This window comes from Schistosoma haematobium, chromosome 1, assembly GCF_000699445.3.
Source record: "Schistosoma haematobium chromosome 1, whole genome shotgun sequence".
In the NCBI taxonomy this organism is placed as follows: domain Eukaryota; kingdom Metazoa; phylum Platyhelminthes; class Trematoda; order Strigeidida; family Schistosomatidae; genus Schistosoma; species Schistosoma haematobium.
The window spans coordinates 14,606,393-14,631,266 of NC_067196.1; the positions used below are offsets into that span (position 1 = coordinate 14,606,393).

General features: G+C 39.9%; 1 protein-coding gene across 3 annotated transcripts in view; it reads right to left on the reverse strand.

The window, feature by feature from the left end:
• The window catches only part of TUF1 (translation elongation factor Tu), a 37,916-nt gene extending 18,899 nt beyond the window's left edge, over nt 1–19,017 (reverse strand). Inside the window, exons 1-7 of one of the 3 annotated variants that reach the window (XM_051210922.1) lie at nt 18,754–19,017; nt 6,990–7,039; nt 6,831–6,957; nt 6,364–6,797; nt 6,096–6,330; nt 3,103–3,254; nt 924–1,100 (exon numbers count right to left, since the gene is read on the reverse strand). In XM_051210922.1, the coding sequence (XP_051073217.1) occupies nt 924–1,100; nt 3,103–3,254; nt 6,096–6,330; nt 6,364–6,797; nt 6,831–6,957; nt 6,990–7,039; nt 18,754–18,784 (1,206 nt within the window). In that variant the 5' untranslated portion in view covers nt 18,785–19,017. Of the gene's footprint in view, nt 1–923; nt 1,101–3,102; nt 3,255–6,095; nt 6,958–6,989; nt 7,040–18,753 lie in introns of all 3 variants that reach the window. The other 2 variants (XM_051210923.1, XM_051210924.1) reach the window with 2 other exon arrangements.
• Between the last annotated feature and the right edge of the window lie 5,857 nt (nt 19,018–24,874).

Below are 24,874 nucleotides of genomic sequence, written 5' to 3' on the forward strand. Positions count from 1 at the left end.
ACAGATTGGAAATAAAGATACCTCATCAAAATATCAGAGAAAGATCTCGGCAACTGTGAGATCCACAGAGGCGTCACCTACCAATCAGTATGAGGAAACGTTTTCCACGGAGTGTTGTCGAACCGAATGAAGGATTCAGTAGGCACCCAAACCCGAGATCAGCAGGCTGTATTCCGTAAGGAACGGTTGTGTACAGATCAAGTCATGATACTGTAGATCATTGTCGAACAATCAATTGGATTTACAGTTGCATTGTATGGAGCTGAAACTTAGAGAACTACTATAACCATCACCAAAAAAGTACAAGTACTTCTAAACAATTGTCTACATAAAATATTCAACATTTATTGGCCGGATACCATCAGCAACAACCTAGTGTGGGAGAGAACAAACCAACTTCCAGCTGAAAAATAGGAAAAGACGCTAGAAGTGAACAGGACATAGGTCGAAAAAATCATCAAACTGCAAGCCCTAACTTGGAATCATGAAGGCAAAAGGAAAAGCGTAAGGCCACGAGATATATGCGTCAGGGACTGGAAACAGGTATCAGAAGAATGAATGGCGATTAGAAACAACTGGAAAGGATTACCTAATACAGGGTTAGTTAAAGAATCCTGATGGACAGTCTATGCTTTTCCACGAGAGGTAACAAGCGTAAGTAAGCAACTAAAACCAAAAACCCCTGGACTGTTTGATTTTTTTCCGACTAATTGTTTCCCATTTGCAAAGATTAACCAGAATGTATTCAAGATATATATGAAACTTGAAGTACAATACGCAAACTGTGTCTGAATCGTCTTTTCGATTCTTAATATTGATAGTACGAATTTTCAAATTAAGCGAATTTTGTCGAGTTATTAGGTATCTTAAAAATTTAATTCAATAAAGTTTGATAACAGACACTTGATTTCGATGAGACTAACCATTTTCCTATGGAAGTGTAGGTTCACAGCTGCATCTTCCCCTGGCATAACCATTTCCTTCCCTTCAGGGAGTACTAGAACAGCAGGACAATCCCATGACTTACTGAAAACATGGAATTGGTGATTGCCCGTAAATGGTTTAGCACGACCACCTTCTTTCTTTGAAAGCATATACACCTGCAAAATTTGGAAAACTCACTGAAATTTTATGAAAAATGCAGTAGTAAAATAAGAGAAATAATTGGAGGAAACATAATATGCGATACTTTTTTATGCTGAGAATAGTTTAAAAACTTTATGGACAGTTGGTTGAAACTGATGTAAAATGTGAAAATGTATAGAGTTGCATTTTGGTTTAATTCGGGATTCGAATCATTAACAATTATTCACACATTCGAACTCTCGTTCGTTTACTCAGACCGAAATAGTTGACTGATGTTTTCACACAACTGGTGTGACCAATCACATAACAGTACAACAGGGGGATTAATATGTTAACGCACAAACCGAATAGTTTAACCACACTAAGCATAATCTTTATTTTTATTATTTATTTTAACATATAGATATTGGTACAAGGAGACACCAAATACATATGCGCCACACAGATCTCTTTGGATATGTATGAGGGCTGTGATACTGCCCGGGTGTCCAGACCGAAGCATAATCTTGATGAGCAATAACTGAGCTCAACAGTTAGGTCTTAATTTATTGAAGTGAGTGACATACAAAACTAATTTCTTTTAATAGCTTATGACATCTAATCATATTTACTTTTTCTGTCAATAATTTGTATACAAACATGTTAAAAGAAAGAACCTCTTCTAGACAGTTGTTTTTTCTTTGATTTCAGTTCTCTAGGAAGTTTAAGTCTACTATTCAGTCACGTATGAAGGTATCGCTTAGTTACATCGTAAAATTGCGTTCATCTATCAACCAGTGTTCTATTTATTCACTCATAACAGACGCTTTTTGACTTTAAATGAACTTCACAGCTACTAGATCCAAACAGCATGTAGGTGAATTGATATGACTTTACATGATAAAATTAACATACAATTTTATGTACAATTAGACTAACGAGGTGCTCTAAGTATCGTTAAATCCTTTGATTCATGAACTGGACTAATGGATATGTGAAATGTTGAACTTAGTGAGATAATGGTGACATATTCTTTTCAAACTACCTAAAAGAAAGCTATTAGTGTAGATAGGTGGGATAAATATTTTGCATCATTTGACTTCATACCCACAGAAATAAATGATCATCCTGGATTCAAATATGCACCACGTAAAATGCTATGTACAACTAAGAAATTAAGTACCACACTAATCACTATATATATATATATATATATATATATATACCACTTGAAAAGTCTGTATCAATAATGTGGAACTGTGTCAACATTAAATGTGTGACTTCCTTTTTTGTGTAAAAGTAAGCTAAATGTTACTAATTTAACAATAGAATATGACGATGAATCTACCAACTTCTTGATGTCAAATGTCTAAACGACCACAAAGAGATGTAGAGATGGGTAAAAAAAAGGTTTGATTGAGTTTAAAAGAAGTATATGGAAAATATTATTTGAAAGAGTGAAGATAATTCGTTCAGATAACACAATGTATTGTGTGAAAATTCTAGAAATAAATGTTAAGAATTTCTATTCAAAAAGATTTACAAATGCTTGAAAGGATACCTTTAATTACGATTCCAAAGAAGAAAATGCGCATTAAAAACACCTTTTTAGCAGAGATTATGTATACTATTTGACCATACATCACTTGAAAATAGTTGCAAAACGAACATTCTATGGCGCGAAACTGCTATTTCCGTACATATTAAAAAAATTAACACCGCATTAAGAATCACGCATTACACACTACTTCAAATTGTGCATTATTTACATTTAGTAATGTGCAATGTAGACAATTTGCAATTTAAAAAGAATCTTGAACTTATTCCAAAGAATCCTTAGTTTAAATAAAATCCTATACTGTTCAGTCATAACTTAGTATTTACATCTAAACCCAAGTGCATTTTGACTGCAAAGTAATAAAAGTATTTTAAAAGTTATAAGTATGAACTAGAACAACCCATGCTGGCAAAATAAAATCATCATTTCGACGCGTACTTACAAGAAGTGTTATAAAATACTAACACCAAAAAACTTACCTGACACTGAACATAGTCATGTATTGACATAGACTTTGGTTCTACAACAAACTGACCACGTCTTACTTCATCTCGTTTCACTCCTCTCATTAAGATGCCAACTTGGTCACCTGGTTCTGCTTGATCTAAAAGTTGGTGAAACATTTCAATTCCTGAAACAAATGAGAGTTCGTGACAGTTAGTCTAACATGGAGTATTCACACCGTCCAATTTTTTCTTGAAGATTATAATTACAGCATTACTCGGGAAAAAACGTAATAAGAGGCCTAAACACTGTTGTGACAAATTTATATCACTTTCTGTTAGCGGGATATGGGCTGGATTAAGGCATATTTTGTGCGGGGTTGTGTTGGCGCACGCTGATCGGTCGTTTCTTGGCTAATCAGTACCAACGGATAATTAGGGAAGTCTCTAGAATCTTCTTGTGTAAAATTAGAAATGACAAACTTTTTACTGTGATTCTTATTCCCATTCAATCTTGTTTATTCAGAAAATAATTACGTCCCTGTTTATCTCTGTTCTGATTTGGGGACCGGTAGAGTGAAGTAGTATCTGAAATATACTAAGCAATAAGTAGCTGAGTCATAATAAAAGAGATCATAACACATTCAGTGATCTAGATGGTGGTTGGAGGTAGTCAACAGGAAACCCTGGACCCGGGTTTCGTGCTACTTGGCACTCGTCAGCAAGGTGTACCTGTAATCTTGAGGGAACTGATGCTCCCTGGCGGATTCGATCTCGTGTCAGAGACGTTACCACTGAGCTATCCGAGCATTCGATCTGCACTAATAAGGACTAGACAAGCATGACATTGATCACCACCCAGTGATCAATCAATTGTGATTACATTCAGTGATCGAATTATTAGCGTTTCGAATAGATTGGTAAAACAAGAATCACAACTTCAATGAAACGGACAAGAACCGAAAATTTGTTTACGAAATAAATATCAGAAGTGCAGTATTTGCTCGAGGTATAAATGATCATTTTATTTCAAATAAGCATACTACTGCTTGAAGCACACTTTTTAGTGCTCAGCTGTACTAGAGTTTGTGCATTGACTAAATAGATAAAATGTGCAAGCATAGTGAAAAACGATAAATGGTAGTAAATTTATGGGACGATGTAGCGGAATTTTTAGTTGTCATATTTGATACATCACTTTTTGGAAAACGTTGTATAAATCAAACAGTTCAATCTCGCAAGATGCTAATAAACACTACACGGAAAGTAAAATAGCATAAGAACAATCACTTCCTCATCAATGAACAATTTTCGACACCTCGAACTTGTCATTCAAAACTATTATTAGTTTGAAAGTAATTTTAATCGGTTAAAATTATTTCAAGATACATACTAAAGCTAATAATTCGTGCAAGTGACATCAATTGAATCATCATCGCTGTGCCCGAACACACGATACCGAACCTCTACATTACTAATATGATGTTGTCGCTGGATGTCAGCAATCCTTCGAACAGCAATAATCAAACACAGTCACCTAGCATCCTCAAATCGGTGAGGGCTGGGATACTGTCCGGGTGGCCATTACATATATCCATCAGAGGTGTTTCAAGAACGTCATCAATGGCAAAGTTGGAGAGGAATAGTGAGACTGGACAAACCTGACTATCCTTACTGCTTGAATGAAACAATGGAGAGGTGGTTGTGTACCCTTAGTTTTATCATTTAAAAGTGAAACATTTTTGATGGTCCGAAAAATCAAAACACTTTGCTTAGCGATAAGAGTTATGTTATTGAATGTTTACCTGAATCGCCTAGACGTTTTCATTAGTCTATGAGACAGCTGCAATCAACGTATTCCACTATGGGCTATGTTTACAACTATCTCGATTAATTTAAGAATTTACTGACAATCCTGGATGAAATAATAAACCCAAAGGACGGCTGATGGTAACGTTTTATTTCCACACTTATGGTTTTAGCGATTTGAAAAATTTAGTAACTATTTCCGAAAAACCGAAATCTTAGCTTTGGATTATACACTTTTGATTTGATCACGGTAAACTTTCAAATTTTTTGGAATATACAAATGTCCTAAAACATGAGGTTTGATAATATCTATATATTAAAACCCTGAACGTACTGTATACTTGGATCTGTTAGCAAGATATTAGTGAGGATGCTATTTAATTGACGTATAAAGACAACAGAAATCTCTGATATCTAAAAACTAATGGTTGATATGTAGGACGCTTACAATAAAACATAACATTTTTCTGAACCGGTTTACATCAGTCGGTAAATTCAGAAGTTTACAAGACTGACTTCAGTGTTTCCGTGTACGTATGTGAAAATAAAACGCAGTAACAGTTGAGTTATTCAGAAGATATGGATGAGCTGACATTTACTAAGTCCAAACCACATCGTAGCTACCGAGATTTGAGGAGTCAGGTAGCTTGCGTACAGAAGTTAGCTTGTGGCCATTTGCAATTAAATATAATGATGTATGGTTACGTTGAGTGAAAATCAAGCTTAATAGTATGGTCTTAATTCACTGATGAGTGAACGACCTAAAAAATCCATGTTCTTTAATTGCTTAGGAATTTTAGTCATATTTAATTTTACACCAAGTATTTTGCATAGAGGCGTATTGTTTTGTTCTACAGAAGACCCTGTTCTATTGATCCCCATTTCATTTTATGATATCAGCTTATCGGAGAGATTTAAATCCGGTATTATGAAGAGTTATCAATTAGTCACATCATATCAACGAGATTATATTCATTTATTTCAACATTCCTCAGGTCGCCCTTCATTTGTCAAATCATGATTCACAAAAGTTACTGAAATCCATATTTAGTGAATGGTAATTCGTTTATAATAAACATTTTATCCTAAAAACTCAGCATATAAGTCATTCTTTCATTTGCTTGGTCTTCTTAGACAACACTACATTCTAATATTTAGCGGTAAACTTAGTAATTTCAATTATGTAGGCAGATAGCACTGAAAGACTAGCTATGACTTACCTGTGACAGTGGATTTTAGAATCTGACTATATCCAATTATTTCAATTGGTGACTGAAGCTTAAGAATTCCACGTTCTATCCGACCTGTAACAACAGTACCTCGACCAGTAATGGTAAACACATGTTCGATAGGAAGTAGGAAAGGTTTATCTTTTTCGCGTTTCGGCATAGGAACTGAGTCAATCGCATCAAGCAATTCTTCAATTTTTTCAATACCCATTTTAGGGTCGCGATTCTATATAATTATGTCACTAATTTTAGAACTTACTTCCAGTGCGCAAAGGGCGGAACCACTGACAATTGGCGTATTATCTCCATCAAACCCATAATGTTTTAATGTATCTCTGACTTCAAGTTCAACCAGTTCTAGCATCTCGGGGTCTGCCACATCAGCTTTATTGATAAAAACGACTAATCTTTCTATTCCTATCTGCTTAGCCAATAATAAATGCTCTCTAGTCTGTGGCATAGTGCCATCAGTTGCTGCTACGACGAGAATAGCGCATTCCATCTGATTAGCACCAGTTATCATATTTTTTATATAGTCAGCATGACCAGGACAATCTGTGTGTGCGTAATGCCGGTTAGATGTTGAGTAATCAACCACTGCTGCATTAATGGTTATGCCACGTTTTCGTTCTTCTGGAGCAGCATCAATCTCTTCATAGCTCCGATAGACAGAGTTGTTTTTTCCAGAAAGTACTAGGAAATTTACGAATTTAAATTGCTTCTTACTTTTTGTGATAGCTGCAGTGAGGGTAGTCTTTCCGTGATCAACGTGTCCTATTGTACCAATGTTCATATGAGGCTTATCACGAATGTAAGCAGTTTTGACTCCAGGAACAGCGTAAAAACGAATATTCTGAAGTCTTAAAGGTAAAAAAACGTAATTACCTGTAGTGGACATGTCAGGGAGTTTGCAATCTTGGTAAACGATAGTGTGCCTAAAAATAACAAAAAAAAATAATCCAGTTTAAATATACTTATGAATGCACAGATGAAACGTGAGGCCACTAGATTGGAGTCTCATACGACTCAATTTTTTTTAACATACCACTATACAAAATTTATTTAGTTTTTACTAAATCTGCTTTTTTGAAGGGAAACAAAACTAACTGGTACTCTAATCTAACCACTGAACATAATATAAAAAACCAAGGTTATTGAACTATGAACACAGGGCTAAGCTAGACAGGATAATGCTGATCCAGATATGATACACTAATCTTTATGTGCCGTTTATTGTGCGTAATATAGTTTAATCAAACTCTTAATAAACATGATTTCATTTCAAGCAGTGCATCCTAATACAAACCAAAAATTCGACTTCCCAAAGTAGCAAATTATTTCTAGTATGAAGTTCGGAAGTGAAATTCGAACTTATGAACGTAATTGCTATCGACAATTGCTGGCAGCAGCTCTAATAAAACTAAAGATGAGCTCTATTGGAAGCTGTCTGCTACTCAAAATCTGACTTGGAAACAGCGTAGTGAGTGGTCTCAACACCGAAGTAAACAAATTAAGACAGCGTGTAAGACATTCAAACGAAAATTTTGACATCTGATTATGTGAACAAATAATAGTGACCGTTTGTTGTCCCCTATCTTTAAACACGTTTAGTCCCAGCAAGTACGAACTTTATGTATTAAGAGAAACACTATTCGACCAGTAACCACAGATATCAACTTGCTAATAATTACCGCTACAGAAGACTAAAAGATTTTCTTGATAAATGGGACTCATACTTCAATTAGGATTATATTTAGGTGTCACTGTGTCACCAGACACGACGTGTCTTTAACTTGGTAGGATGACACTACGTATTGATTTGGGCATGCAGTGGCTAGCGTGACTCACTAGGATAATTGGCGACCAATTAAGCGTAGCATATACCAACCAACTATACAAACGAAGGCTTTTAACATAATTTAAAGCTTCACCATCTATGTCATAATAACGACCGAAAAGTACGAGGCTAAAACGTTAAGAAATACAAAAAGCCTGTGTGACCGGCCTAGAGCAGTTGCTTTGGACTATGGGAACATACTCTCGGGCATAGAAGTGTCTTTGCTAAGTCACACAAGAAGTATCCTTTCATGGTATGAGCAACCGGGGAATGACAACTGCCTTCATGTCACACGACACTACTAAAATAAGGACCAAGATTAGGATCGTCTGTATAATGGTTGTTACATGCAGGCAATACTTCAGAGACTGGTGAAGGAATACTAGCAACTCACAAGTTTACGCATTACGATGAAGGTTTACAACAAACATACCAATCACCACTAAAAGCGAATCCATACAATACCGTTGAAATATTTTGGATTGCTTGAAAATGGAGTACCACAAGGACAATAATTATCAGCCTCGAATACACGATAAAATCAACCTTCATAGTTCACTGACATCAAAAAAGTTTCGTCGCTTTCTAGGTTTCCATTAACAAAACTTGTGATCATGACTAGTAAGCAGAAGACCAAACCAAGATAAATATTACAGACATTTTCAATCTATTGACTTTGATGAAAATTGAACTACTGAAGGAATTAGTACAGAAAATCTCGTCAAACCAGCTTTACGTTAGGTCACCGGTAAAATAACTGCTAAATGGTCATACTAAGTAAAATTCAGTTGCGTGTGTTTGAGAGCTGTTTACTCTTTGTTCTAACAAAATACTTACTTACTTACGCCTGTTACTCCCAATGGAGCAAAGGCCGCCGACCAGCATTCTCCAACCCACTCTGTCCTGAGCCTTCTTTTCTAGTTCCATCCAATTCTTGTTCATTTTTCTCATGTCTATTTCCATTTTCCGGCGTAATGTGCTCTTTGGTCTTCCTCTTTTCCTTTGACCTTCAGGATTCCATGTGAGGCTTGTCTTGTGACACAGTTGGGTGCTTTCCTCAATGTGTCATATCCACTTCCAGCGCTTCTTCCTGATTTCTTCCTCCGCTGGGATCTGGTTTGTTCTCTCCCACAGTACGTTGTTGTTAATGGTGTCCGGCCAACGGATCTGAAGTATTTTGCGTGGACAACTGTTAATAAACACCTGTATCTTCTGGATGATGGCTTTCGTAGTTCTCCAGGTTTCCGCCACATACAGTAGAACTGTCTTGACATTTGTATTGAAAATCCTGACCTTGGTGTTGGTTGACAGTTGCTTTGAGTTCCAGATGTTCCTCAGTTGTAAATATGCTGCTCTTGCTTTGCCGATCCGCGCCTTCACATCTGCATCAGATCTACCCTGTTCATCAATGATGCTGCCCAGATATGTAAAGGTTTTTACATCTTCCAAATCTTCTCCGACAATTGTGATTGGATTGGTGCATGCTGTGTTGTATCGGAGAATCCTGCTTTTCCCTATGTGTATATTGAGACCTACTGCTGCTGAGGCTGCTGCCACACTGTTCGTCTTCTCCTGCATTTGTTGTTGCGTGTGCGATAGAAGAGCCAGATCATTTGCGAAGTCTAGATCGTCCAACTGCATCCTAGATCTCCATTGTATCCCGTGCTTCCCTTCAGATGTTGACGTCTTCATGATCCAGTCGATCACCAGGAGAAAGAGAAAGGGTGAGAGTAAGCAACCTTGCCTAACACCGGTCTTCACTTCGAACGACTTTGTCAACTGTCCTCCATGCACGCCGTAGTGTCGAAGAAGTTTCCATAGTGTAGTTCTGTCCACGCTATCAAATGCCTTTTCGTAGTCAATGAAGTTGATGTAGAGCGATGAATTCCATTCAATTGATTGTTCCACAATGATCCGTAGAGTTGCGATTTGGTCTGTACACGATCTATCTTTACGGAATCCTGCCTGTTGGTCACGAAGTTGGGCGTCTACACAGTCCTTCATCCTGTTTAACAATATCCTGTTGAAGACTTTTCCCGGTATTGAGAGAAGAGTGATGCCCCTGTAGTTATCACAGTTGCTGAGATCGCCTTTCTTCGGTATTTTGATCAGGAGTCCTTCTTTCCAGTCTTTTGGTACTTGTTCCTCATCCCAAATCTTATTGAAGAGAATGTGGAGTATCTTTGCAGTTGCCGCTACGTCTGCTCTTAGTGCCTCTGCTGGGATGTTGTCCGGTCCTGCTGCTTTGCCACTCTTGATTTGTCTGATGGCCATGCTGATTTCTTCAATTGTTAGTGGGCCAACATTGATTTGGAGGTCCGTGGGTGCTGCTTCGATGTTGGGTGGGTTCAGTGGAGCTGGTCGATTCAAGAGTTCTTTGAAGTGTTCTACCCACCTGTTTTGTTGCTCTTCAATGTTGGTGATTACCTTGCCTTCCTTGCTTTTCACTGGTCGTTCTGGTTTGCGGCGATTTCCAGAGAGTTTCTTTGTTATGTCATACAGTTGTCTCATGTTTCCTTCTCTTGCAGCCTTTTCCGCCGTTGTTGCTAAATCTTCCACATTTTTACGTTTGTCAGTTCTGATGTTCCTCTTCACTTGCTTGTTTACTTCTGTGTATTCAGCTTGTGCCTTGGCTTTTTCCGCTCTTGTTCGGCTGGTATTGATCGCTGCCTTCTTGTTCCTCCTTTCTTGAATCTTATCCAGTGTATCAACAGTGATCCATTCCTTGTGGTGGTGCTTCTCGTGACCCAGGACCTCATGACATGTTGAAGTGATTGCCTCCTTGATCCCTTTCCAGTTACTCTCCACAGTAGTTCCTTCTCCATTGAGTACATCATGAAAGGCCTGGAACTTGTTGCTGAGAACTATCTTGAATTTGTTGAGTTTGTTAGTATCCTGAAGAAAGGCCGTATTGAACTTTTGTGATATTGTCCGCCCAATCGTCCAGTGCTTCTTGAGTTTCAATTTCATCTTGGCGACCAGCAAGTGACGATCTGATGCTATATCAGCTCCTCTCTTGGTTCTCACGTCCTCTATAGTCCTCCTGAACGTTTTGTTGATGCAAATATAGTCGATTTGGTTTTGCGTGGTGTGATCCGGTGAAGTCCATGTGGTTTTGTGTATGCGTTTATGTGGGAATATGGTGCTGCCTATGACCAGTTTATTGAAGGCACATAGGTTTGCAAATCTCTCACCATTTTCGTTCCTTTCTCCCAGTCCGTGCAGTCCCATGATGTCTTCATATCCAGTGTTGTCCGTTCCAACCTTGGCATCGAAATCTCCCATCAGAATGGTCAGGTCCTTTGTTGGGCACTTCTCGACGATTGACTGCAGCCTATTGTAGAATTGATCTTTAGCGTCTTCATTGTAGTCGTTGGTAGGCGCATAGCATTGGATGATGTTCATTGAAATGCCCTCTTTCTTTGTTTTGAAGGAGGCTTTGATGATCCTTGGTCCATGAGATTCCCATCCTATAAGTGCATTTTGCGCTTGTTTGGACAGCATCAATGCAACTCCCTGTGTATGTGGAGCATTTTCTTCTTCATGGCCGGAGTATATCAGAAGCTCCCCTGAAGCTAGTCGTTGTTGTCCAACTTGCGTCCAATGTGTTTCACTGATCCCAAGCACCTCTAGGTTGTATCTCCTCATTTCTGCAGCAATTTGGAAAGCTCTCTCGGTGTCCCGCATTGTACGAACATTCCATGTACCTAAATAAATGGTCGCTCTGGTTGTCAGAAGGGACATCGGCCTCGTAACTTCCGAAGGAATTCGGCTTTCATCATGAGGCGTCGTAATTCTTCTAAATGAAGACCTTCTGACTCCCGGGCAGAGTTTAAAAGATTTGAATAATTTTTTCTGGTTAGCGTTTTTTAGCGAGTTAGTTTTCTACGGGATGGGGACGCTAACCTCATGCCAACCCTCCTCCTTTATCCGGGCTTGGAACCGGCAGTACCCCCCGGAGGGACTTCAGGCGGAGTTTCTAACAAAATAGTAGATGTTTATTTGGCTTAGATCTAAAACAATCTATGGTATATATATATATATATATATATATATATATATATATATATATATATATCAGTTAAAGCAATCGCCAAAAGTATCAGTTTTTCCTAAAGTAATTTATCATCTGCATGTTTTGAGTACAGAAACAAAGAGGCACTGGAATTTTTCCACATTGAGTAAATCTTCTAATATTGACCGTATCCAAAGGTATAAAGACTTTTTTGTATTTATTTAAGTCGGAATTTTGTTTTCAGATAAAATAACATTTTTATTTTATTTATTTGAACACAAATATTGGTACAAGGAGATACCAAACAGATACTCGCCACACAAGTCACTTGATTTGTGCGGGTTATGATACTGTCCGTGTGTCTAAATCGAAGGCGGATTTCTTAGGAGGCCACACCCTGAGCCTTCGACCTAAAGGTTTGATCCGCAAGGTAGTGGAGCGACGTCAGGAGATGCAGTACAATGGTAGCCGGTGACCAACGATTGGTTTATATGCCATTTTCCCCAGGATCCTGGAGCCTATGTACACCATCGGTTTGGAATCATGGTTTTCCAACTCCCCTAGTTGCATCCTATGTATCCACCATCCCGGTAAAAGACCGGACATTCGCTCTTCGTCCTCTCAACTTCGTTAGCAACACTACTTTGGATGGTAAGAGACAGGTCTTCACAAAACCAAAGGCGTGCTATCTAAATGTTCGCAGCCTACAAAATAAAATGGCGGAGCTCGAAACAGTGGTGGGCACACAAAAACCCTGATGTCTTTCCATTTCAGAAACATGTTTAGCGTCGGAAGTGCATGATAGTGAAATCCAGTTGCTTGGTTTCTTACCTAGCAGAGCTGACAGGCTAAACCGTAAGGGTGGTGGGGCTATCCTGTACACGAAAAGTACCTTAACCACACGAGCTGTCGAGACAGTGGCACACAACCTGACTTCCATCTTTAGGGAGAAGTGGTCATGAAGTCACATTATTCAAGTTCATGGCTAGGATGACCCGTGAAGCAGTTGCGCCGACATGTGTATGATCAACTCCGTAGTCTCGGCTGGAAACTGGATAATTGACTCGGAGACATCAGAAGAAAAGCCATTGACTCATTTCAGGCAGTTGTTCAATCAGGTAACTCTACCATATACACCTTGGACGGTTCCAAAGAAGCACGCCCATCCCTGGATAGACAGGGATATTCGTTTACTAAGACAAGAGAAGGAATGTTGAAACATCGCCATCAGCCTTGGCACAGTAAGTACGATGGAACTCTACTGGTCAGCACGAAATAAGTACACAATAACAATACGGATAGCTCAGCGAAAATATGAAAAATTTGGCCCAACCTGTAATCAAACTATTCTCGTACATAAATTACAGAACAAGAACGCAACACTGGATTTCCAACCTAATTACGGAAGGAAGTGGATCTCAAATGATGAAGGACGATCAGAGAAAAGTAGAGGATATGGAAAACTATTTCGGGTCAGTTTTCACTCAGGAGCCCCTTCTAGACAAAGAAACAGACCCAAATACAACGTCGAAAAATCGTTTGCTCAGTGTGTAATTCGGTTGAGACGCCGAACTTAAGACCCTTAACACTTCAGACACGAAAAACTCGACTGAACCGGATGAACTACACCTTAAAATCTTGAGACAATTCGCACAATACATTGCTGCCCCACCGACTATCATATTCCATGTCACTTAACCAAGGCGAGTTAACTACGGGCTGTAGGATGCAACTGTCATCCCAATACATAAAACAGGATCAAGACGACTTCCATCAAACTACAGACCTCTCAGTCTCACCAGTGTCGTAGTTAAAGTACTGGAAAGAATAGTCAAAAAGACCATAATGACATTAGTGGAAACCAACAACTTGTTAAGCAGTGAACGATATCGTTTCAGAAAAGGTCTATCTTACACTACAAATTCCCTTATAGCAAGGGAGCAATGGATCAAGGGTTTAGACAATGGAAAATCAGTGGATGCTGTCCATATGGACTTCAGCAAAGTATTTGATGAGGTGCTAAAAGATTACATTTGAAGCTGGAAAATCTAGATATTGCCGGACCTCTTCCAAATTGGTTAAAAGGTTTCTTGATAGGTTGCAGAAGGAAATTAAGGGATATTCAAAGTGTTCCGCCTGGGAACCAGTACTTGATGGAGTACCGCAAGGACGTCCTAGGATCTAAGCTTTTAATACTGCATGTAAATGAAGTCCCAAGTATAGTTGAGTCCCCAATGCTACTATACGCTGACGATGTAAAACTCTGGAGAAATAACAGGAGATGCAAACCCATGTGCATTTCGGGCGGACTAAGATGTTCTGGCCAGTTGATCTAAAAAATACCTGATGCTTATCGACGCCGCCAAGTGTCTACATATTTATTATCTATTTATTTGGACATAAATATTAGTACAAAGGGGCACCGAATACATACGCATCACGCAAGTCACTTGATTGTGTGTGGGCCGTAATACTACCCAGGTGCCCAGACTGAAGCAGGTGTCTACATGCACTTTCGGGATACAAAGGTAAGTAGATACGGCATAGGGGAAGAACCAGTGCCCGTAGTCCAGTCTCACAAGAATCCCAGGATGGCAGTGAGCCGTGACCTTAAGACCACGACCCACTACCGCGAGGTCGCAGCTAGGGGATCTAGAACTCTAAAAGTTTTAAGACAGACATTTACCAAGTTGGACACCAGTATGTTCTCTACCGTATACACAACCTTAGTGAGATCCAAACTTGAAAACTACGTTCAGACTGCAAGCTCCTGTCTAAAATGTGACTCGGGTATCCTGGGAAAAGTGCAGAGGGCGGCTGCCCGTGCAATCCATGAACTCTTGGGCTTACAATACAATGAGTGGCTTGAGAATCTAGACCACTTTACTATATACTACCGCAGATGAAGAGGTGGTCTGATTTTGACGTAAAGAGCAATAAAAATGATTTTGGACGTAACACATCCGCTCTTTTTTTTCTACCAGATCAGGATATCTCAGATGGCATAGTAGGAAGCAATTAGCCTCCTGGTGTTGGCTAATAAGAAGGTCGACGAGGTCTGTACTTGTAACATTGGTAGTGTTGGCGAAGATTGCGTCAGTGTCGTAAGTGTTGTCACGGCGCAAGCCAGACATCTAACTGTGCAACCTGGAATTGAACCCTCTACCCCGAAACAATCAAAGAGTGACAAGTCATTAGATATTGGTGACCATGTTGCTACAGCAGCGACCGGTGATCCAGACAAAAAAATTACTGTCCCGAGTAGTTCTGATGTAGATGCTACGACTGATGGAAAATGGATGACGCGGAAACGCAGAAGAGTAGGAAAGATAGCTAAAAATAATGCCCGTTTACTTGATAAGTCCTTGGTGGACTCTCAGACTACTCCGCCAAAGTCCCAAAGTAAAGCTTCGTCAAACATTGTTGAGTCACTCGCTCAACTCCCATGACCCTGTTACAATAAAAACAAATCGTAAGATGCCAGTGAACACGATTTCAAAAGAAGCTAAACCCCTTCTTAGTTTAATTATTTGGAATCTAGAGGAGTCGAAAGACAATGACCCTGCTAAAAGACATGCACACGATCTGCAGTTAGTAGGATCTGTGATAAGAAATGTACTACCTGAAGAGGTTTCAGGGGTACATATCACGAAAGTAATACGACTCGGTAAATGGGTTGGAGGCGAGACCCAACCAAGAATGATCTTGAAGCTGGTTCTCGGGAATTTCGAAGAAAGAGATATATTATTCAAAAACGCATAAAAAACTCGTGATTCAAATATTCGTATCCGACCAGATTGGCCGCTTGAGGATCGAATCAAGTGGAAGAATGCTCTTACGGAGTTGAGAACTCGCAAGTTAAATGGCGAAACTAACCTTACCATTAAGGGTTTTCGGGTAGTCAGATCTTGGAAGCCAATGCTTCCGAGGCCTGTATGGGTAGAACGAATGATTACCAAAACACCTTAAGTGTGTGCTACACGAACGCCCGTAGTCTTAGAAATAAAACATCCAAGCTAAGTCTGATGGTGGATGAATTAAGTCCTGATATAATTATTGTTACAGAAACTTGGTTCACCGTAGATATAGAATGTTCTCCCATCATTGCAGAATATATCTGTATTAGAAATGATAGAGTTTTAAGTCGCAAGGGGGGAGGCATAGTGTTATATGTTAGGGATCACTTTCGTATACAATCAATCATATCGGAGGCTCATGTTAGTGGTACATGTGAGGTAGCATGTTGTAAGATTAAATCTAGAAATGGGTTAGTGACTATAGGGGGAATATACCGTAGTCCGTGTTGCCTTGCTGACGACTTTATCTTAAGACACATCTGTTCTTGGAGTATGGCAGAATGTTGTCTCATCATTGGGGACTTCGATGCACCGCATATCAACTGGATAGAGCTTACAGCTCCAGGTGGTGATTTCGATAGTGACCTTTTATCAACCGTTATTCAGTGTGCACTTGTACAATGTATCGCGAAACCGACACATATTGACTTGAAACATGATCCGTCACTGCTGGACCTCATCCTCACCCACCACTGTGAGGATGTCTTTGATATTCAGCACCTTCCCCCACTAGTGAACAGTGATCACGTCGTACTTTAGGACACATGGTATACAATTTGTATCTGCTCCAACCCGTCCTAATATCTGGCGAGCTAACATTCCGGCAAAAGCTGAGACTTTTTCAGACTATTTTAGCGAAGTCTTCTCTACGTTTATTGTAACAAATACTTGTCCCACTCACACCGAGATACCAACCATTGAATCTGTACAGGTGGCTGAGGAAACTGTCCTTCCGTTGATAACTAACCTCAAACCTGGTAAGATACTGGGCCCTGACGGGTTACATCCACGGCTGCTGTCATCTCTTGCGGACATTATTTCAAAACCGCTCGCGACACTCTTCAACATGTCCCTTTCACTCGCTCAACTCCCTACAGATTGGATAGACGCTATAGTCAGTCCTATATTTAAGGACGGTCAGAGACAGATAGTATCTAACTACCGGCCTGTCAGTCTAACCAGCATAGTCGTTAAGTCACTTGAAAAGATAATTCGGGTTAGGTTGCTAAGCCACGTAATTTCACACAATCTGTTAGCTCCTGAGCAACATGGATTTCGTAACAAGCGTTCATGCTTGACTAACTTATTGAGAGAGAGGATTGGACAGCAGCCTTAGATAAGGGCCTGTCTGTCTGTGATATTCATAGATCTCAGCAAAGCGTTTGACAAGGTTTCACACTTAGGTCTTATGCAGAAGTTCACGAGCTTCGGAATAATAGGTACTGTACAGGAGTGGATAGGTAACTTCTTATGTGACCGCAGACAGAGAGTAAGGGTCAATGGGACGCTATCCGATTGAAAGCCGGTAAAAAGTGGTGTACCCCAAGGCACCACCTTAGTCCCTCTGCTCTTCCTTCTCTACGTTAATGAGTTACCGCTGTTGCACAGGTCGTCGACATTATTGTTTGCAGATGACGTAAAAATCTGGAGAACAATAGAAAGTGCGGCTGATCATCTGGATCTTCAAGCTGACTTAGACGATTTAGTTAGATGGGCTCGAGAGTGGGGCTTAGAAATCAATGCTAGGAAGAGTGTGCTAATGCACATCGGTCACGGTAGTAGTTACCGTTACACTATTGAGGGTAAACCTCTTCCATGCGTTCAAGAGCATAAAGACTTAGGAGTAATATTAAGTCATGATTTAAAAACAACTACGCATTGCAAAGCAGCCGTTGTCAAAGGTTTTCGTGTGTTATGGTCACTTCGCCGAGCGTCCAAATCGTTTGACGAGGAAATGTTTCGAATTTTATAACGCACCTATGTAAGTATTGTATACAAGCAGCTAGCCCAAGTCTGGTAAAGGGTACTAACTCACTTGAGCGTGTCCAGTGTGTGGAAACGAAATTAGTGAAGGGTCTTTCTAAACACCCTTACGTTAGCGTTTAAAACGCCTAAACGTTTTCCCTTTGTTATATCGTAGGACGCGAGGTGACCTTACACTAGAATTTCGTATCTTTAATTATGATTTGGGTGTTAATGTTTTAGTTTTTTGCTCCCTCCAGAACTAATAATCTCCGAGGCCATAGCAAAAAGGTTCACAAACCGCGATCTAATAAACTTAAAGTAGGGTACCGTTTTTTCATCGAGTAGTCAATGATTGGAACGCCTTACCCGAACAAGTGGTATCAGCCCCATCAGTGAATACTTTCAAGAAGCTGGACCTTCACTGGAAAGCAATCTGTCAGGATTAACACAGGTTCAACAACCTACTATCTTTATTACTGAAAACTGAAAGATAGTAGAAAAGCCAAGAACGAACAATATACCCGTGGCATTCAGGTTTCCACATCATCATGAATTCTTGGAACTTATTACCCGAAATAGTGGTGCCCTCACCTTCAATTGACTTCTTTAAGAGAAGACTAAACGCTCATAGAAGCTTACTAGGGGTGGAAGGATATAGGCCGTAGGTATTCTATCCTAATTACACATGTCTGAGTATGATCAAAATGACTATTCAAAGACCGAATTATATCAAGTACTCGGAACCACTCACCTCCAAAATGCCTAACAGATACTTTACTTAATGTCATTTGCTGCTTCAGTACACTTAACTAATGCATTTTCATTCCTTACTATACAGAAAGATTTAAATCCGATTGCTACAATCTCATTAGGTTTTACTTATAGTCACGGCATTATCAAGTGACCATCGCAAATACAAATTACAGTACGATAATTATATATTGATTTTTAAAATCTAGAATCAAAACAACTCACAAATAGACCGAAGATGACTAGCAACTTGCATGTTTATTTATAACAGGTGCTGACAGAAAGGAAGTGGCTCCAAGGTCAAGCATCCGTTCAGCCTGGAAACAGGCTATCTGGTCCTTCAATATCCTTTACTCTGAAGAAAAAAAAACTTTCTTTCAGATGGAACGCTCTTTAAATTCGTAAACAATCCGAACAATTAGTGTCTATTCCCACCAACGTTTTGAGTAAGGCCAAAGTCTGAGCGCGAAATTGAAAGAAAAATATTTCAAATAATGCAAATAGTTGTGGATGGAATAGGATGAGCTTTCGATCAACGGGCTTCCGTGTTTAGTAGCAGTGGGTCACCTTTTACTCCAGGTAGGAACCTAGATATGTGAACGATATTAAAGGAAAAAGAAATTGGTAAATCATAGTAAGATATTATCCTTAGTCCCTAAGAATACATCAAGTTGCCTCTTAAAGGACTCCTGGAAAGTCGCTTTGGTCAGCTCGGTCGACAGCCAATTCCAGCACTTGACAACTTCTAAGGAGTGGAAGTTGTGTCTACAGTCCGTTCTGCCGTGTTATGCATCCAGTTTCTGAGTGTTACCCTTTAGGTTTTTGTTGGAGCTAAACTTAAGTAGGTGTTTATTGGGATATCCAGAAGTGTTAAGGATGCTGCAAGCCATCAGAAGGTTACCTCTAAGACGCCTGTACTCTAATGAGTAGAATTTTAATGGTTGAAGGCGTTCTTCATAAGGCTTGGATTTGAGTTCCCAAACTGATTTCATGGCCCGCCGTTGGATACGCCCCAGAGTGTCTTTATCCTTTTGTAGTGAGGGAGCAAAAACTATGTTTCCGTACTCTAAATGGGGACGAATAAAACTGTTGAAGATCATGTAGAAAGTTCTTGCGTCAAACTGATCAAACATGCACTTCAATATTACCAGTGCAAGGTTTGCTCGGAAGGTATTTTCGTCACAGTTAGCGTAAGACTTTAAATCGTAGGGCACCAGGACTCCTAAATCTTTTTCGACCTGGGATACTACTTGAGAGGAGTTTCCTAAGTTGTAACTGTAGTCTGCGACATGTCGCAGATGGGCGACTTTACACTTTGAAGTGTTAAAAGTAAGTCCATTATTATCTGCCCAACTTTGGAGTCGAGTCAGATCCTCCTGAAGTGCCTGAATGTCGTCTTGGTTGCGTACCTTTTTCCAAAGTTTCACATCATCGACAAAAAGTAATAAGTCTGACGTTACCTGTAAAGGAAGATCATTTATGTAGATCAAGAAGAGAAGACGTCCTAGTACTGAGCCCTGGAGGACCCCACTAGGACATTCCATAGCCTGAGATACAGTGAAATTAACCCTTACAAGAGTAACCCTTCCTGAAACCGTGCTGTTAGGGTGAGAAGAAATTTAAGGACAGTAAATAGTCATTTATACCATCGCATATCAGGGACTCCATGATTTTTGAGGGTATGAAGAGAAGAGCCACCGGTCGGTAACTTGAAGTTTCGCTGCGTCGACCTCCTTTGAAAGTTGGTGTTATGTGAGCCAGCTTCCAATTTTCCGGTAATTTGCCTCGGCTTAGCGAGTTTGAGAACATCACGCGAAGCAGCGTTGCGAGGATTGAGGCTGCCCCCCCCCTCAGTATAGCAGAATGGACCATATCTGGGTCAGGAGAACTGTTTTTTCTTAGGTGCTGCAGTTTCCGGAACACCAAATCAGCGCATAGGTTCACTACAGAAAGTCTTGTGCAGTTGTAGATGAAGCTGTCATCAATATAGTTGATGTGGCTTGGTTGAAATGTCCGAGAGTATTGTTCAGCCAAAAGTTTAGCGGATTCGCCGTCGTTACTGGTCGGGTCGTTAGGACCTAGCAGTTGGGAAACTCCAGCTTTGGCTTGACGAAGAGAGGCTGCATAATGGAATAAGCTTTTCGGATTAGAGACAAATTTATCCATAAGCTTTATCTGGTACTGAAGTCTGTCTTCTCTTATAGCCTTCGTGCATATGTTCTTTATATGTTTGTGTTGCCTGTACACGCCGTTGTTGTCAGTTCGTTTGTATTCTGCCCAACATTGCTTTTTGCGGCTTAACAAACCAAGAGTGAGATTTTTGATGATTGTAGGTTGCTTGTAGCTTTCGGGGACTGTTTGAAGAACAGAATGCTTTGTGACACATAAGATCGTGTGCAGTGAGAAGTCCCAACGAGCATCCACATCAAGTTGAGGGTGAATTTCCTAATCCATCTGTTGTAGATAGCCCTGTAAAGCTGAAACACCCAAACGTCTGAAATTCCAGCGCCTGTTGTTGGTGTGATGTCTTACCTCAGTTTTGCTGATAAAACTGAAGACTATGATGGCAAGATCGCTCCTCCCAAAAGTATCCGGGATCGGGAGGTTGTGAACTATTAATTGTAAATACGCGGTCTAAGCGCGACGGCGTCTCCGGCGATTTGCTGACTTCACATTTCTAAATAATACCAGATCTTCAATGAGGTTGAATGACGGATCTTCAGTGGGGTTTTCACCCCCGATTTACTTTTGTTCCAGGAAATCGACTTCAGGAAGATTGAAGTCTTTTAGAATCATGATATGAGTGAATTCGAGACGAGTAGAGCGAGATTATTCTCCCAGCATACGATTTTCCTACTCAATGTCAGTGGTGGCCTTCCTGTAGATGACTCCAACTAGACACCTCGAAGTGGTAGACAATCTTTCTGAGCACTATACGGATTTTTTAAGATTGATAAACCCCTGTTTGTGCACTTCACTTACCTCCAGGTAGGATCGTAAATTTCAGGCTACTCCACCCCTAATTCCTGTTTTTCCGTGGTTGCGAAACAAAGACATCTCATGTATTGCTAGCTCCTGGCCCGTCAACTGAGAAAATATCCAAGTTTCAGACATTCCTGTCAGATGAGCATTATTGGCATTGCTGAATACACGTAGCTCATCCACTTTATTTGTTAAACACGCGGCTTTCATGTATAGGAAGTTTATGTTTTTCAGTTTGAAACGCGTTAGCTTCCCCTTCCTGTTTGTCCGTATGAGCCTTACGTGAATGGACAGGTAGCCTACATATACAAGGTTTTCTGAGTTGACAGCCCATGTCTTTTAGACGTCTTTTTATGATCAAAACAGTACATAAGTGGAATGGTCAGCTCCAAATCGCCTTTGTGATTGATTCTGACGTCATGTGGCCTATCCGGATGCATATGGATTCCAGTTGGCAACCGACGTCCCTTGGTAGGAAATGCTTCCAGATTTGTAGCCGCCAAATGGGAGGATGTGCAGAAATCATTGATTTTCACTTGAATACTAAATGAGCAGATAGTTATGACAACATTTACCGATCCAATAAGCCTCGTGGTTATCTACAAGATTTACTCTACTAATTATTGATTTCTGATTATCGCTGTCGTTGCACAGTGCCCTAAACATTTGAAGCAAAAAAGCCCATCATTTTCAAAATTTTAGAATCTTAAAGTTCACTACTAAAGAAACAAACAAGTTTGCGCTACATAGACTAATAATCACCAGAGTGTTTACTGCCATCTCTCTTTAAGATGGTAGATATGCCAGAAGAATTCGAAGTTAGACAACACCTTAACCAGGAACACCTTTTCTAATTGAAATGTGTCAATCCAGTCAAATCAGAAATCAGAAGCGAGGAGGTTCAAAGATGTATCTGATAAAATGTCGGTATATCAAGAATTGACCAATCTAAGCTGGCCGGCCGTTGTAGGAGATGTGACGTACCCACTCGTGAATTGGTGTGGATGCGTGACCGAGTGCCTTCAGTTAGGTGAAACTGTAGTGGCATTGGGCCCTAATCACACAATTCTCAAGGCTGAACACGAGACAACTGGGAAAAAAGATATTTAACATTTATCGCGGAGAAAAACCCGACGACGGGAAGGCAGGAACAATGAATTGAATCAGTTTGAATCCATCGAATGGCATAGCTCGGCCTTGCAGGCGTGGTCATTATTGAGTGTTAACGAGTACCTTTTATTCATATTTAAAATATTGTTTTATCTCTAGCCTAAGTGCGTTCTTCACCATATATTGGTGATTGTTACGGTACAATGATTTGATGTAGATAAAAATGTGACTTCCACGTAAGTTCTTATAGATTAGGCAGTTACATCATGAAAAATCTACCGTTTTAAAACTAGGCCTATTATTAGAGCGGTACTAATATCATAACAGATCATAATTCTACAAGACCAGTAAAGCTAATTCATCCAGCACCAGATGCTGAAAACTTACATGAATACTTATTTTGGGGATTTGTTCACTACTTCACCTCCCTCCCTAGTGGGGTAATGATGATCCTAAGACGTGGCCAGTCAGAAACTTAAACTCAACGAGTTCGTCGTTGGTAAAAATTCTCCTGATAGCTTGCTATGTTCGGCAGCATTCGATCGTCTTTCCTTACTATAAGAGGCCATATGGTACAATATAGAGATAAAGAAACAAATGCAATGAACATTTCAATTCATCGTAAACTTCGTTTCATTTAGTCATTTCCAGCCGTCCTGGAAAAGAAAGAAATATATAAGTGCATGTTGAATTACACTCGTACGTAGGTTAAGACATAAAACGGACGATAAAGGAAAGTAAGATTATATACATGCGTTTCGTAAACATGCAGTAGCGTAAAAAACGATTTTTGCAGAGTGGAGTTTTTGTTTTTTTGTGGGAGGATACGAATATATACAAATGAGCAAGCATATTAGCAACAAACAGATATTTTTTTCTTCGGAACAAAACATATGTGGATATGAACATATTTAAAAAAGCTTGTTTTTGTTTTTTGACACTACCAAAAAATCGAGACTAAACAATCTGTTATGTAGTGTCTTACGTGCAGTATTCGTTTAGGTTTCCTGGATACCACAGTGATTTTTGATTATCAGGTGAGATATCGTAGTTGTGAGAATCATGTCTTCCGATTTTACCAGAGAAAAATAAACATGATTAGGATTTCCTTCTAAATACACGGCCTTGAGATAATCGATACTGATGCTACTGTTAATTCTGTTCCTATCAATTATATAGTACTTAGGTTGGCGCTGAAGTAATTTGAAGGGTCCTTCGTATGCTAATTCGAAAGGACGACGATGTGAGTCTTGACGTGCAAAGACGCGTGTATCATATCGTACGGCAGGTTGAACGAAAACATATGTTGGTTGCGGTCGGGTGGAGACAGATTTAACTGAACGCATGACAATTGTAAGCCTGCTCTTGTAGGAGTTGAGGTCCATATTCCTCGAAAGGGATGAAGGATCCACACATTATGATGAAAGCTGAAGTGTCGTTCCATAAATGAGTTGTGCTGCAGTGTATCCAACGTCCACTTCCAGTGCATTGCGAATGCCGACAGCCAGTCCACTGTGAAACATTTGCAGCTGAGAGTGAAGCATTAAGCTGTTGGTGAAAGCATTTCACCATACAATTTACTTGTGGGTGGTGGGCGTTCGCTCGGAATCGCGTGATTCCTAGTAGTGTAGTTAGACAATGGAAAAGTCCGGATTCGAACTGGCGTCGACGGTCATTAGTAATAGTTGAAGAGCAGCCGAAGTTTGCTTTCCACTGCTTAACGAAGGCGCGAGCCCTTATTTGTACGATAATGTACATGTGGGTACTGCTCCTGGCCATCGTGTGAAACGTTCCACACAGGTTAGGGGATGAAATCATCCATTCGAATCTAGTAAGGGTCCCACTGAATCCAGATAAACATGGTCTTAACGAGCATCGGGAGTCTTGAATGAGCCTAGAGGACATTTGTTGTGTCCAACCACCTTGGATTTCTGGCAGCTTACAGGGGAGCGTGCCTACTCCCTGACATCTTAATTCATACCAGGCCAGTAAAATCGTCCAGTTATAAGCTCGATGGTTGCACGAACAACTGGATGAGAAAGTTTGTGCAAAGTATTGAAGACTTTGCGTCGACTATGTTTTGGCACGATTGGTTGATCCCTACTTTAGATGTGTCGCATAATAAGGTTTCTTTATCTGTTCCCATTTTTTTAATAAGCAGTTTCAGGGTGGTCAAAGATAACTCATGCTGAAGATCAGTGTTTTTTTAGCTAACTAGGTTTGAGAAGTTCGAGTTTCCCGAATCTGTTCAAAA